Source organism: Entelurus aequoreus, linkage group LG08 (genome assembly GCF_033978785.1).
Source record: "Entelurus aequoreus isolate RoL-2023_Sb linkage group LG08, RoL_Eaeq_v1.1, whole genome shotgun sequence".
NCBI classification, from domain to species: domain Eukaryota; kingdom Metazoa; phylum Chordata; class Actinopteri; order Syngnathiformes; family Syngnathidae; genus Entelurus; species Entelurus aequoreus.
In genome coordinates this window covers 20,707,964-20,722,032 of record NC_084738.1, presented here as the reverse complement: position 1 = coordinate 20,722,032, position 14,069 = coordinate 20,707,964, and the positions used below count along the sequence as shown (strand labels likewise).

The 14,069-nt window shown below is 39.9% G+C and overlaps 1 protein-coding gene across 2 annotated transcripts in view; it reads left to right on the top strand.

Moving 5' to 3' along the window:
* The window catches only part of rab11fip3 (RAB11 family interacting protein 3 (class II)), a 54,914-nt gene that overhangs the window by 18,733 nt on the left and 22,112 nt on the right, over window positions 1-14,069 (top strand). For both annotated transcript variants that reach the window (XM_062055898.1, XM_062055899.1), the window contains exons 2-3: window positions 4,657-4,750; window positions 8,686-8,762. In XM_062055898.1, coding sequence (XP_061911882.1) covers window positions 4,657-4,750; window positions 8,686-8,762 — 171 coding nt within the window. The remainder of the gene's footprint in view (window positions 1-4,656; window positions 4,751-8,685; window positions 8,763-14,069) is intronic.

Here is a 14,069-nt window from a genome sequence, read left to right as displayed (position 1 = left end):
ATACAGCTCTCCAAAAAGTGCACTTCTGCTGCTATTTGACATAACTGTTTGTTATGATGCTTTGACATTTTTGCACTTTATTTCTTTATTGAAAGAAAATTCTATGAAGAGAAAAGTTGTTTGCAAATGTGGTTAAAATGCTAAAAATGAAAAGTTAAAGCCAAAAAAAAGAAATACACTTTATTGAGTTAACATTATTTCTTTATAGGGGGAAAGATGTGATGTTATGAGCTAGGCTAGGGAATATAACAACTACACTACCCAGCATGCAACGGGAGTGACGAGCATGCGCGGTAGCCCCGAAAAGTGTTGTTGCATGTCGTCACGCCGGCAGCTAAGAATGAGGTTATGAGCACGCTGTGAAAGTAAACGTCAAGAACTCAGCCAACGCGCCTCGTCTGCATTATTTATAATTAGACAGACAACACATATACAGTGTGATTTTGTTTTGTTTACAAGGAAAGAAAAACAAAAGTTAAAAAAGGGAGATCATGTCATATATGTTGTATATATATGTATGTGCTGCGGTTGCTTTAAGAACGTTGCGACAGCTGCCGTAAAGGAGGTGCGTTGCTAGCCTGGTTGCTATGTTTCCGGTTGGTCGTAAAAGTGTTTGTCATGTGTTTGTACTCTGCTCAAATCTCTCAGTAAAGTTATTCATTGGATTATACCTTTTGTTTTGAACTTTATTACACCTTGGAGCGCTTTTTCTGGTGTATTGTTTTTACTGCTTTCCCTATCTGCGCCTAATGACTGAGCTATGTGACGTAATTTCTTGTGATGTCTCACGGGGCATTTCTGGTCGGGACGGGATTCGTTCCGAGGGATTCGAATAAAGAACCAACTCTTTTTCTTTACTATAGTGGTCTCGATAACGGGTACCGGTTCTCAAAAAAGGATTCGAGTCCGAGGACTTGGTTCTTTTCTTATCGAACAACCGGGAAAACCGGTTTTGAGTATCATCCCTAATATACACACACATACATTAGGGCTGTCAACGTTAACATGTTAATTCATGTGATTAATTTAAAAAAAGTATTGCGTTATCATAAATTAATGAATGAAAATTTGTGATAAGGCTTAACTCGGAAGACGCGCGCATTGTTACACGATGTGTGATCACAATGAGAGGCGGCCAATCTCGCCTGGAAACAGAAGTTTAGATAAGACTGAGGTAACTTGTTGGTATTGTAGTGACAAATGTTATCATCAGCGCACATCAAGTTTAGAATAACATCTTAAAACGAAACACGTACTCGAGGATGGTGTCGCCAGCATGAATGCTAAATCCACAACAAGCAGAGGAGACTGCTGCGCTGGCAGTTTACCTGTGTCATTGTTGTCAACAAAAGTACAACAGATGAATTAAACAATGCCTTTGTTAAATGGACAACCTCTGCATGTAGGACACTTAACATCTGGGAGGACCAAGTGCTGCAAGAAGATGTCATTCATATCACCACTGCTGAGCTGTTGTGCAATTACTTGGAGAGGCACAATTACAACAAGGATGAGCCAACTATACTACACAAACAAGAGCATCAAGTTGCATCTACTGGCTGAAGCTGAATTTATTTTGCTTACTGGATACAATTGAACATCTGTAAGTAAATATAACGGGCTAGAGTCACATTGTAGGAAAAAAAGAGATCAGCATTGTCATCTGAAAAGGTAAAAGAGCTTGTTTGTTTAAACAACTGGTTAAACTAAAGAAGCACAAATGCAGATATAAATGGTGCACTGTTTAGTAGTTTATGAGTGTGTTTACTATGTTATTTATTCATACCTGTACCTTGTTTGCTGTATTATTGCAAAGACTTTCAAAAAGTGCACTTAATCAATTTAATAACATTTCAAAAATGTTCCTGTATGGCATTCTGACTTCAAAATTGCATTTGTATCCAAATAATAAGGTATTTTCTTAAACTAATTTTATTCATGCAAGCAAATAATAACATGTGATTAATCATGAATAATCATAGTTCATGAGTTTAATTATTTTGATTAAAAAAATAATCACTTGACAGCCCTAATACCTATCTATCTATATATATATATATTACATATATATGTACATATGTGTGTTTTTATGTATGCATATGTATATATATATATATATTAGTGTGTGTGTATATGTATGTATGTGTGTATATATGTTTGTGTGTGTATATATGTATGTATGTATGTGTGTGTGTGTATATGTATGTGTATATATATATATATATATATATATATATATATATATATATATATATATATATATATATATATATATATATATTATAATAATAATTGTTGTTATTAGGGTTGTTTTAAGGGTTGTACAATACTAATAAAATACCATGGTACTAAAGAATTAAAAACAATAGGGAAATAATTTACATATTTAAAATGACGCACTATGTTACCGCATACATCAACAGCAAAATGAAATGGTTCTGTAATGGTTCTGTTATTATTATAGTGATAAAGAGACACTAGTGTTTTTGGTACTGTCTGTTGAACTCATAACAAACAAGTTCAATGTTCGTTCTTAACTCTGTATAGAAACTGCCATCAAGACAAGTCACACCTCCGCTTTCTCACCTTCCGCCGCCGAGGCGTTTCTGCATATAGCTGCATAGAACACATTGCCCCACTGTGAAATGGAAAAGAACAGCCGTATTCATTTTGTGACACCACGAAAGATGTTCTTTACAGCCTAACCAATATATGGAAAGTTGTTATCATGGCAAAATTTGTTTCGCAAGCTTATTCCTTACATGAAGCGCCATTTGTTTAACTGTCTTTGGGCTTTAATTACCAGCTCAACAGCTGTCATAAATCACAAATGCAGCTTTGTTTATTAGCAGTTAGAGCCTTCTTCGAGCCTTGAGTCAGAGATCAGAATTTCTGAGCAGATCAGCTTGTTTGCATGTGTAACTGATACATAATTACAGAACAAGAGGCTTTGTTCCAGAATTCTTAGTGCCTTAACCGCAGAAACCTCGCTTACATGCTTTCAGCATCTCACACAGCCTCTTTTGTCAGTAATTGGATTGTAATAGTGGGTTTGTGTAATTTTTCTGTCCCATGGCATGTGCCGGTCTGTTATTTGTGTGTAAATTTTGATTGTTCGCTGCAGCTGTCAGCTCCGCAGATACGATCCCCACGCTGTCCAAAACGTCTCTTTGAATGCAGGTCACCACACATTCAGCATCAGTAATGGACCCTGGAGTTTCTTCACATTCTTTCCCATCCGCTCGCGGTTATTTTTATTCACTGAGGTGCTGCAGTGACGGAAGCATGCTCTTGTTGCTAGGTTACCGCCTGGTGGAATATACAGTATGTAGGTGCCCTAACGTAACCCTTTTAACACTGGAGTGCAGAGATACTGCAAAAAAGCTGCTTCATATAATGACTGTCATTTAATTTTGAACAAAAAGAAATGTGTAATTCCTTTACACATTCTTGTAAATTCTGAAATGCATCTAAAAATCTCTCTTTCATAAAACTACTGTGAAAGTTAGCTTTCTTTTGCTTGTCAATGTTGGGTTTTGCTGCTATATTTAGCTACATTCAGTCTATTAATGCTTATGTCCCTAAAACCTTCATCATTAATACAAATAGATATACTTGACTGTATTTGTTTGTTTTTTCAATTTAACTATTCTGTTCCTGAACTGCTGCACGCATCAGGGGACCATTGGTCAAAACACGCACCCTTACTGGGATTCCTGACTGTGCTATTATCTAAACCACAAACTTTGACCCCATTATTGGGATTGTCTTGTTTCACACGACGCCCTCTACCAAACCACTAACTTCAAGGTGTTCAGAGACATTACATTTCATACACATTTTTAGGTGACTGACAAGCATATGGATGTAAAATATTGGTTGGAAAAACATGGCTACCCTCTGCCAAAAAGTCTGAACTTTGCAATTTCTATTGACCCAAACCAAAGATGACTCAGAAAATAAGACAACCCCTCATTTTAAATCTCAGGGCATTTAATCGATTTATTCATTTTAAAGAATTTGTTTTCATCCATCCAACCATTTTCTACCGCTTGTCCCTTTTTTGGGGTCGCGGGGGGTGCTGGAGTCTCAATCTCAATAAAAGAAAAAAAAGTGTTTTCCCTAAAATGAAATACTGTAAAACCACTAAACCCCAAACATACTGTAGGGAAAAATGTCTTATATTCAGGTCAATATGGTAGTTGCTCATAAGTTATTGACCATCTATGTAATGATTATGAACATTTTAAGCTAATTGACTGGCAACACTAAATTTGCCCTAGTGCGTGAATGTGAGTGTGAATGTTGTCTATCTGTGTTGGCCCTGCGATGAGGTGGCAACTTGTCCAGGGTGTACCCTGCCTACCGCAGGGTACACCTGCAGCTTGGATAGGCTCCAGCCCCCCACGAAGCCAAAAGGGAAAAAAAACTGTAGAAAATAGATGGATGTAAAATAGAATATGGAACTATTTTTTTAAAATATTGTGTTGATATTGATAGAAAATGGATGGTTGGATGTATGTAGCACATCTATGCTAGCGTGTCTTTGGAAAGCATTTTCACTACAACCCATAGGGGGCGTCACAAATGTAATTTACCTCAATGCGAAACAAGACTTTGAAATGTAAATAATTTGACCTTGCTTCTATGTTCCAGGTAAAAGATCTGACCAGGTTTCTTGATCCCAGCGGCCTGGGAGTAATCAGTTATGAAGACTTCCACAGAGGAATTTCAGCAATCAGCAATGGAGGCAAGTCAAACACATTTAATGTCAAGTTTCCTGTCATCTGAATATATTAAAAATATAAACGTCAACATCAAAGCGCTGCTTCCCACAATCCACTTACTCACATTGATACTATTAGTCCTCTTTTCCAAAGCTTGAATAGGTCTCGTTACACCCCACACATTAATAAGTGATGCACTTGAAAGCCTTAGCTGCACGAACACACAGGCAGATTGGCGATATTTCAGAGCCCGACTGAGGGCTGAGAGTCCTGTTCGTCTAAATAATTTAATGTTCCCTCTCTCCGTTGCCTGTCCAAAGTTTCTTTATTGTTCCTGCTCCTGGTTGCTACACAGCGGTGTCGTTAATATTGACCTTCTGAAATCTCAGGCAGTGTCTTTTTTTATAGTACAATGACAAATGTGAAACAAAAATCCTCGACACATGATGTTTCGTGTACAACTCAATGTATCTCTGGCCATAAATTATGTTGTGTAATTTGCATGTATTGGCCATGACAAAAAAGTTTTTGTGTGTGGACGGGTAAAACAGAGCTTTTTGGTTTTGTCATAAGAAAAGTGCAGTGTTATCTTATGTTATTAAACCTTATTTAACAACAGAACATAATGTTATAACAAACGGATATTGGTTTATTTTCCCGCTGCAGGCAAGTTTAAATAAACATTCATGATGTTTCCTGTAGTCCATGTAAGCGTGTGCTGATTTTAAAGATAATGTACACACCATTTGTGCTGCATCGAATATTTTATCGGATATTCTACTGAAAATTCCTTTGGTAATTCAAGTAATTGTATAAAACATGTTTTTTTTTTATTAAGGGGCAATTTATAAGAAAAATGTATAAACCCTGTTTCCAAATGAGTTGGGAAATTGTGTTAGATGTAAATACAAACGGAATACAATGATTTGCAAATCCTTTTCAACCCATATTCAATTGAATGCACTACAAATACAAGATATTTGATGTTCAAACTCATAAACTTTATTTATTTTTTGCAAATAATAATTAACTTGGAATTTCATGGCTGCAACACGTGCCAAAGTAGTTGGGAAAGGGCATGTTCACCACTGTGTTACATGGCCTTTCCTTTTAACAACACTCAGTAAACATTTGGGAACTGAAGAGACACATTTTTTAAGCTTTTCAGGTGGAATTCTTTCCCATTCTTGCTTAATGTACAGCTTAAGTTGTTCAACAGTCCGGGGGTCTCTGTTGTGGTATTTTAGGCTTCATAATGCGCCACACATTTTCAATGGGAGACAGGTTTGGACTACAGGCAGGCCAGTCTAGTACTCGCACTCTTTTACTATTAAGCCACGTTGATGTAACACGTAGATTGGCATTGTCTTGCTGAAATAAGCAGGGGCGTCCATGGTAACGTTGCTTGGATGGCAACATATGTTGCTCCAAAACCTGTATGTACCTTTCAGCATTAATGGTGCCTTCAAGGATGTGTAAGTTACCCATGTCTTGGGCACTAATACACCCCCATACCATCACAGATGCTGGCTTTTCAACTTTGCGCCTGTAACAATCCGGATGGTTCTTTTCCTCTTTGGTCCGGAGGACACGACGTCCACAGTTTCCAAAAACAATTTGAAATGTAGACTCGTCAGACCACAGAACACTTTTCCACTTTGTATCAGTCCATCTTAGATGAGCTCAGGTCCAGCAAAGCCGACGGTGTTTCTGGGTGTTGCTGATAAACGGTTTTCGCCTTGCATAGGAGAGTTTTAACTTGCACTTACAGATGTAGCGACCAACTGTAGTTACTGACAGTGGGTTTCTGAAGTGTTCCTGAGCCCATGTGGTGATATCCTTTACACACTGATGTCGCTTGTTGATGCAGTACAGCCTGAGGGATCGAAGGTCACGGGCTTAGCTGCTTACGTGCAGTGATTTCACCGGATTGTCTGAACCCTTTGATGATATTACGGACCGTAGATGGTGAAATCCCTAAATTCTTTGCAATAGCTGGTTGAGAAAGGTTTTTCTTAAACTGTTCAACAATTTTCTCACGCATTTGTTGACAAAGTGGTGACTCTCGCCCCATCCTTGTTTGTGAATGACTGAGCATTTCATGGAATCTACTTTTACACCCAATTATGGCACCCACCTGTTCCCAATTTGCCTGTTCACCTGTGGGATGTTCCAAATAAGTGTTTGATGAGCATTCCTCAACTTTATCAGTATTTATTGCCACCTTTCCCAACTTCTTTGTCACGTGTTGCTGGCATCAAATTCTAAAGTTAATGATTATTTGCTAAAAAAAATTGTTTATCAGTTTGAACATCAAATATGTTGTCTTTGTAGCATATTCAACTGAATATGGGTTGAAAATGATTTGCAAATCATTGTATTCCGTTTATATTTACATCTAACACAATTTCCCAACTCATATGGAAACGGGGTTTGTATTTGTCTTCACTTGAGAAACAGCATCAAATGTAAATTTTTTAACACATTTGAACATACAGTAAATCACATTCACTCGCATTTTTACAGCCATTGTCCTTCAGCCTAAAATACATTTATTGTAAAATTATGTTTTTGACCTTACACAGGAAGTAGCGTATGCTCGCAAATTAGAGATTAGCGCTAATAAACATTTGTTTGATTCAAACTAACATTACATTGCTGTTACTACTGACTGTCACCATACAATCTTTAAACTTCAATTCATGCTATAGGCTAGGTTCAGTTTTAGCTAGCACAACTAACTTATCTTCTGTCACTAGCTAACAGCCATATCATGCTTTTAGGTTTACCATAAAAAAAAAGATTTCTCAAGGCAGAGAAAAATCATTGATCAATTTCTGTAATCGAGGTACTCAAATTACTCGAGGAATTGTTTCAACCCCATTGGAAATGCATGCTAATGTGTGACCAAGTCAGTTGTGGTTATGTGATTATGATGTGTGTTAAGAAGAGTTATGATGCCTTCTACTGAGTTTAAACTACAGTGAATACGTGAATACGCAGAATTTGAACAAATCAAAAATGTACACCAAATCTTTCTGTGGCAGGCCAAATTCATGTTTTAGAAACACAGAGTCATAGTTAACATTTCTATGTGTTTTGATTTCTTGTTTCTGGTCATTTTCCCATTTGTGTTGAGAAACAACTACATCTTCTGCTTATTTTTTGTAGTTTGAAGTCATGAATCAGGTTGCCATCCTCACTGGCTCACTATCCCTCTCTACTTTACTATAAATTGTTTATGTGCATGTCTGGAATAAAAACCTGCTTTACTATCTCACAGCCTCCACCTGTAGCTTTTGTTGCAGACAGGTTTTTGTTTTTAATAAAAGACATAGCTGCAGGGTATAGAAATGCCTCATCCCCCGTCCTGGCTGTGGCATGTCTGCAGTCTCATCTCACTTATATGGCCTGCAATGTGCACAAACGTGGACAGTTATATAAGACCACTGGGTCTACTGACTGCTTCCAGAACGGTGCCCTATTGAAGCTCTATCAGGCTGATACTTGAGACTCCACCTAGCCCGTCTCAGGTTACTTCCCTCTTGTGTTTAGGTGCATTTTACACAAGACGTCAGTGTTGTGACCAATCTGATGCGGGTTCACGCATTGGGTTTTTATTGTTATTGTATTTTACTCGTGTCCTCATCACATGACACCCTATAGCCCTTGAAATGTGAGTGTAAACGTTACATAATTGTGCTTTGTGCAAGGGCACAACTTCTAAAATGTGCTGATTGTTCACTTCACAAAGCACAAGAAAGACTATCTTTATCACCGTGGTGTTGCTTTTAGTTTTTCTAGTGTTGTAACATTACCCATTTAAATGATTCTTCTTTTTTGTTTGTGTGCAAACGTCACCACTTTCCTGTGTTTGCAAAGCTTCCTTTGCACAATGATGTAATGTTTACACTGCCTGCGCACATTAAACACGTTGTACTTCTCTTCTTTCTTGCAGGCCCGGAGCCGCAGCTGTACAGTGCAAACTACAGTCCAGGAGACGGAGCTGTGGGCTGTCCAGAAGAATATGACGAGGTGAGCTGCCGCATTTCAAGGCCGCTACTGCCCGCTCTGGTGGTAGTTTAGGCTTGAACTCCACGTGCACTCACACTCCAACCGCTGTGATTATACGAACGGCTCACACAGCTATCATTACTACTCTGAAAATATTCCACAGACTGAACAACCGGGTTTGGCTGACATTGAAGAGCATCTGGCAGGCATAAGTTTCACAGGATTCTTTGACAAATATTGAATTGGGTGGAATTTGCCAGAGTTTTTACATGTGTGTGGACTGTTTTTACAGTTGTGGTAAGCATATCTGACATTCCCATTCCCCCTTTGTGTGCGGAACTTGTATATTTAACCATCATATTGTTGCTGGCCCCTGCAAAATATGTTTTTCTGCTGGTGTGTGCACTTTAAACAATAGGGAGTTATGAATAGTGTTGCTTTATCTTCTCCTGGTGACCCATTGCCCTAATAGGGGCTTTTTCTGTACATGCCTCCAGCATGTCTGATTCAGCTGTGCAGGTGCAGACAAACTCTGGTTAAACAAATACATACAGGACAAGGTACCAGGGCCCTCACTTGGTCTTGAGTAAATGCTTGCATCTCGAAGCGTACTGACACTAGGCTCCCTCTAGTGGTACTCAGCGATGACGATGGATTGGATTTATATTGTCATGATCCCACATTTCCGTTTTGACTTTGTTAGCTATTTTCCTGTAATTTCTACCCCAACAACTGTTTTCCGTTTGTGCACTTCTATGCTGCACTAGATATGTTTTGCACAATTTGTGTCTTCCCTAAACAAACTTCTTGCCTTCACAGCGCCTTCCTTGCCCTGCATCCTTAATTCCAGACCAGAAAACGTAACATATAGCACCTTTCAAGATACCCATATTGCTAACTAAAGCTACATCTGTAGTCACAACTGCGTGAGATGAAACAGCACCGGCACCAAACATCCATTTATATTCTTACAACAGTGTGGGCGGCACTTCAGGCAAATTAGGTGAAATGATACAATATCAGGATGATCTTCTACCTTCTGAGCCATTGCCACCCATTTAAATAGCAATATAATTATATAAAATTGATTAACCAAAGATTGAGTGGAATAGAAGTCAATTACATTTCCTTTTGCTAATTTTGTAATTGCTAATTTTGCTTAAAATCCCGGTATACATTGCAAGTCCGTGGCACTACTTGTTAGAACAAGCCACATACTGTATTTGAACTGAAACAATGATGGCAGGTGGTGGTATCAGAAATGGTATGAGTATTTGCAAAGCAGAATCATTTTAAGGTGCTACTTGGTGACCATATTTCTACACAAATTCCAGGTATAAGCAGGAGGTTACTCTTTAGAATTTTTTAAATGTGCTTAAACTATTTTCCATTTCAGAGGCAATGGAAAGTACTTTAATTTGTTCTCGACTTTGACTGTTGCCATTATATAATCATTATTACATGTTTGTTTGAGTCAGTGCTTCCCAATCATTTTCTGTTACACCCCTTTTAGAAAGAATAAAACATCCCCATCCTTTACACTCTCCGTCGTGACTACAAACAGTGTCATTTGTCTATAACATTGTTATAAGTACACGTCTGCATAACATTGTATCCTTTTTAACATTAAGGAAGAAATCAATGAAATCAACTTACAACAAATAATAACTTTATTAACATTGTTTTGGTCTGTTACAGAAAAGATTGAAAGCGCATCAATTTGCCTGAATTAAAAAAAAAGGTATCCTTATTTTAACTTTAAACATTTTTAGACTTACTTGAACGATTTGATATTGAAAAATGTTTTTTTTATAAAATCAATTAATAATACATTTAAATTGATCAGCAACATTATCTCAGGAGCACAATATAAAACCCCGTAAATTCCGGACAATAAGGCGCTACTTTTTTCCTACAATTTGGACCCTGTGGCTTATAGACAAAGTGGCTAATTTTGGGATTTTTCTTTGCTAACGGCGATGATAGGTTCGCTCCCCACCTCTTGCTGTTGTGTCCTTGGGCAAGACACTTCACCCTTGCCCCCAGTGCTGCTCACACTGGTGAATTAATGATTGGTGGTGGTCGGAGGGGCCATAGGCGCAAATTGGCAGCCACGCTTCCGTCAGTCTACCCCAGGGCAGTTGTGACTACAAATGTAGCTTACCACCACCGAAGTGTGAATGTGAGCATCTAGTTGATGAAAAGCGCTATACAAATCTATTTTTATTATTATTCTACTTGTATGGGTTCTTTATTTATCACTCCAAGCAACTGTTTATACTTACTAAACCATCCCATGTATAATGTCTGTAAGAGTGTTTTCATGTATATTTGTACATGCTATCGTAATGTAATGACGCTAGCCTCGTTAGCTTTAACTAATATGCTAAGTGTCTGTGTTAGTATTAATAACTTACAACGGCATTCTTTTTGTATTGTTTCAGTTTCACAAATTCCTCATTAAATTAACCAAAACGTCACCGTGGAGTTATTGAGTCTGTTTAGCTGATTGGAGAGCTAGCTTCCACAGCCAGTGGGTCCATGACGATGACTTCTGTTTTGTTTGATCAGCCGTGTGACAGGCACCGTTTTGAAACAATTAAGGTATGTGAATAAACATTTACAGAATCTTAGTGTGTAAATAACTAATTTTGCAAGGTATATATACCTGCAGCTTATAGTCCGGTGTGACTAATATGTTGTTTTTTTTGTTTTGTTTTTTAATTTAGTGGGTACAGTTTATATCCCGGTGCACTCTATAGTCCGGAAAATACGATATATGCAATATATTCTTGCCTATAGTCACAGAGTGCATGGTCTACAAATGCAAATACGGTTGTACCACAACTTAAGAGTGCCCCAACTTTGTGTGTTTTGAGATAAGAGCTGTTTCTCGGCCAATTGTTATGGCTTAAATTGCAAGCAAAAATTGGAGTGGGTCCATGATGATGATTTCTGTTTTGTTTAATCATCCGTTTACTACCGTGTTACAGACACCGTTTGGAAACAATAAAGGTTCACTGTATAAACCACTTACAGAATCTTACTGTGTAAATAATTCGCAATGTATGGGGCGCCGTATGTGGCGACCCATCAGTGTTCCTGTTTGTTCCACCTGTACAATTTGTCTAATCTTGGACAGGTTTGTGCTGAAATTTGGTTGTACTTGTGCAATGACAATAAAGATCCATCCATCCATATATCTGCAGCTTATAGTTTGGTGTGCCTTATACATGTAGAAATATTTTTTTCTTATCAAATTTAGTGGGTGCGGCTTACATCCTGGCGCGCTCTATTGTATAGAAAATACGGTACTTTAACTTCCATACATCTATCCATCTTCTTCCGCTTATCCAAAGTCGGGTCGCGGGGGCGGCAACCGTAGCAGAGAAGCCCAGACCTACCTTTCCCCAGCTACTTCGTCCAGCTCTTCCCTTAGGATCCTGAGGCGTTCCCAGGCCAGCTGGGAGACATAGTCCCCCCAACGTGTCCTGGGTCTTTCCCGTGGCCTCCCACCGGTCGGACGTGCCCTTAACACCTCCCCAGGGAGGCGTCCTGACTAGATGCCTGAACCACCTCATCTGGCTCCTCTCGATGTGGAGGAGCAGAGTCTCTACTCTGAGCTGCTCCCGAATGACAGAGTTTCTCACCCTATCTCTAAGGGAGAGACCCGCCCCCCGACGGAGGAAACTCATTTTGACCGCTTGTACCCGTGATCTTGTCCTTTCAGTCATAACCCAAAGCTCATGACCATAGGTGAGGGTAGGAACATTGATCGACCGGTAAATAGAGAGCTTTTCCTTCCGGCTCAGTTCTTTTTTACCATGACGGACCGATAAGGGTCCGCATCACTGTAAATGCTGCACCAATCTGCCTGTTGAGCTCACCATCCACTCTTCCCTCACTTGTGAACAAGACTCTGAGGTACTTGAACTTCTCCACTCGGGGCAAGATTTCCTTCCCAACCCGGAGATGGCACTCCACCCTTTTCCAGGCGCGAACCATGGACTCGGACTTGGGGGTGCTGATTCTCATCCAAATCGCTTCACACTCGGCTGCAAACCGATCCAGTGATAGTTGAAGATCCTGGTTGGATGAAACCAGCAAGATCACAACATCTGCAAAAAGCAGAGACTTAATCCTGCAGCCACCAAACCGGATCCCCACAACACCCTGGCTGCACCGAGAAATTATGTCCATAAAAGTTAAGAACAAAACCGGTGACAAAGGGCAGCCCTGGTGGAGTCCAACCCTCACTGGTACTAGGTCTGACTTACTGCCAGCAATGCGGATCAAGCTCTGACACCGATCATACACGGAACAGACCGCCACAATGAGACAGTCAGACACCCCATACTCTCTGAGCACTCCCCACATGACCTCCCAAGGGAAACGGTCAAACTCCCTGGCTCCCTCGAGGATCCTGTTGAGAGTATAGAGCTGGTCCACAGTTCCAAAACCTGGGCGAAAACCACACTGCTCCTCCTGAGTCAAAGGTTCGACTATCTGGCGTAGCATTCTCTCCAGTACACCTGAATAGACGTTACCAGGGAGGCCGAGGAGTGTGATCCCACAATAGTTGGAACATACCCGCCACCCCGGTCTGCCAATCCAGAGGAACCTCCCCCGATGTCCACGCAATTTTGCAGAGTTCTATTAACCAAGACTGCCCCACAGCATCCAGAGCCCTAAGGAACTCCGAAAAGATCTCATCCACCCCTAGGGCCTTGCCTCCGAGGAACTTTTTCAGTTACCTCTGGAATTGGGGGTTAAATCACCAAAAATGATTCCCGGGCGCCGCCACTGCTGCTGCCCACTGCTCCCCTCACCACCCAGGGGGTGAACAAAGGGATGGGTCAAATGCAGAGGACAAATTTCACCACACCTAGTGTGTGTGTGTGTGTGTGTGTGTGTGTGTGTGTGTGTGTGTGTGTGTGTGTGTGTGTGTGTGTGTGTGTGTGTGTGTGTGTGTGTGTGTGTGTGTGTGTGTGACAATCATTGGTACTTTAACTTTAACTTTAAATTCGGTGACACAACCACAAAGTCGATCATCGGACTGCGGCCTAGAATGTCCTGGTGCCAAATGAATGAATACCCTTAAGTTTGAACATGGTATTCGTTATAGATAATCTGTGACGAGCACAAAAGTCAAATAACAAAACACCACTTGGGTTTAGGTGCGGGCGGCCATTTCTCCCAATCATGCCTCTCCGGGTTTCACTGTCGTTGCCTATGTGAACGTTGAAGTCCCTCAGCAGAACAAAAGAGGGCGGGTACTTTGTACTACTGTTTGGTGCATAAGCACAAACAACAGCCAGGATCCGTCCC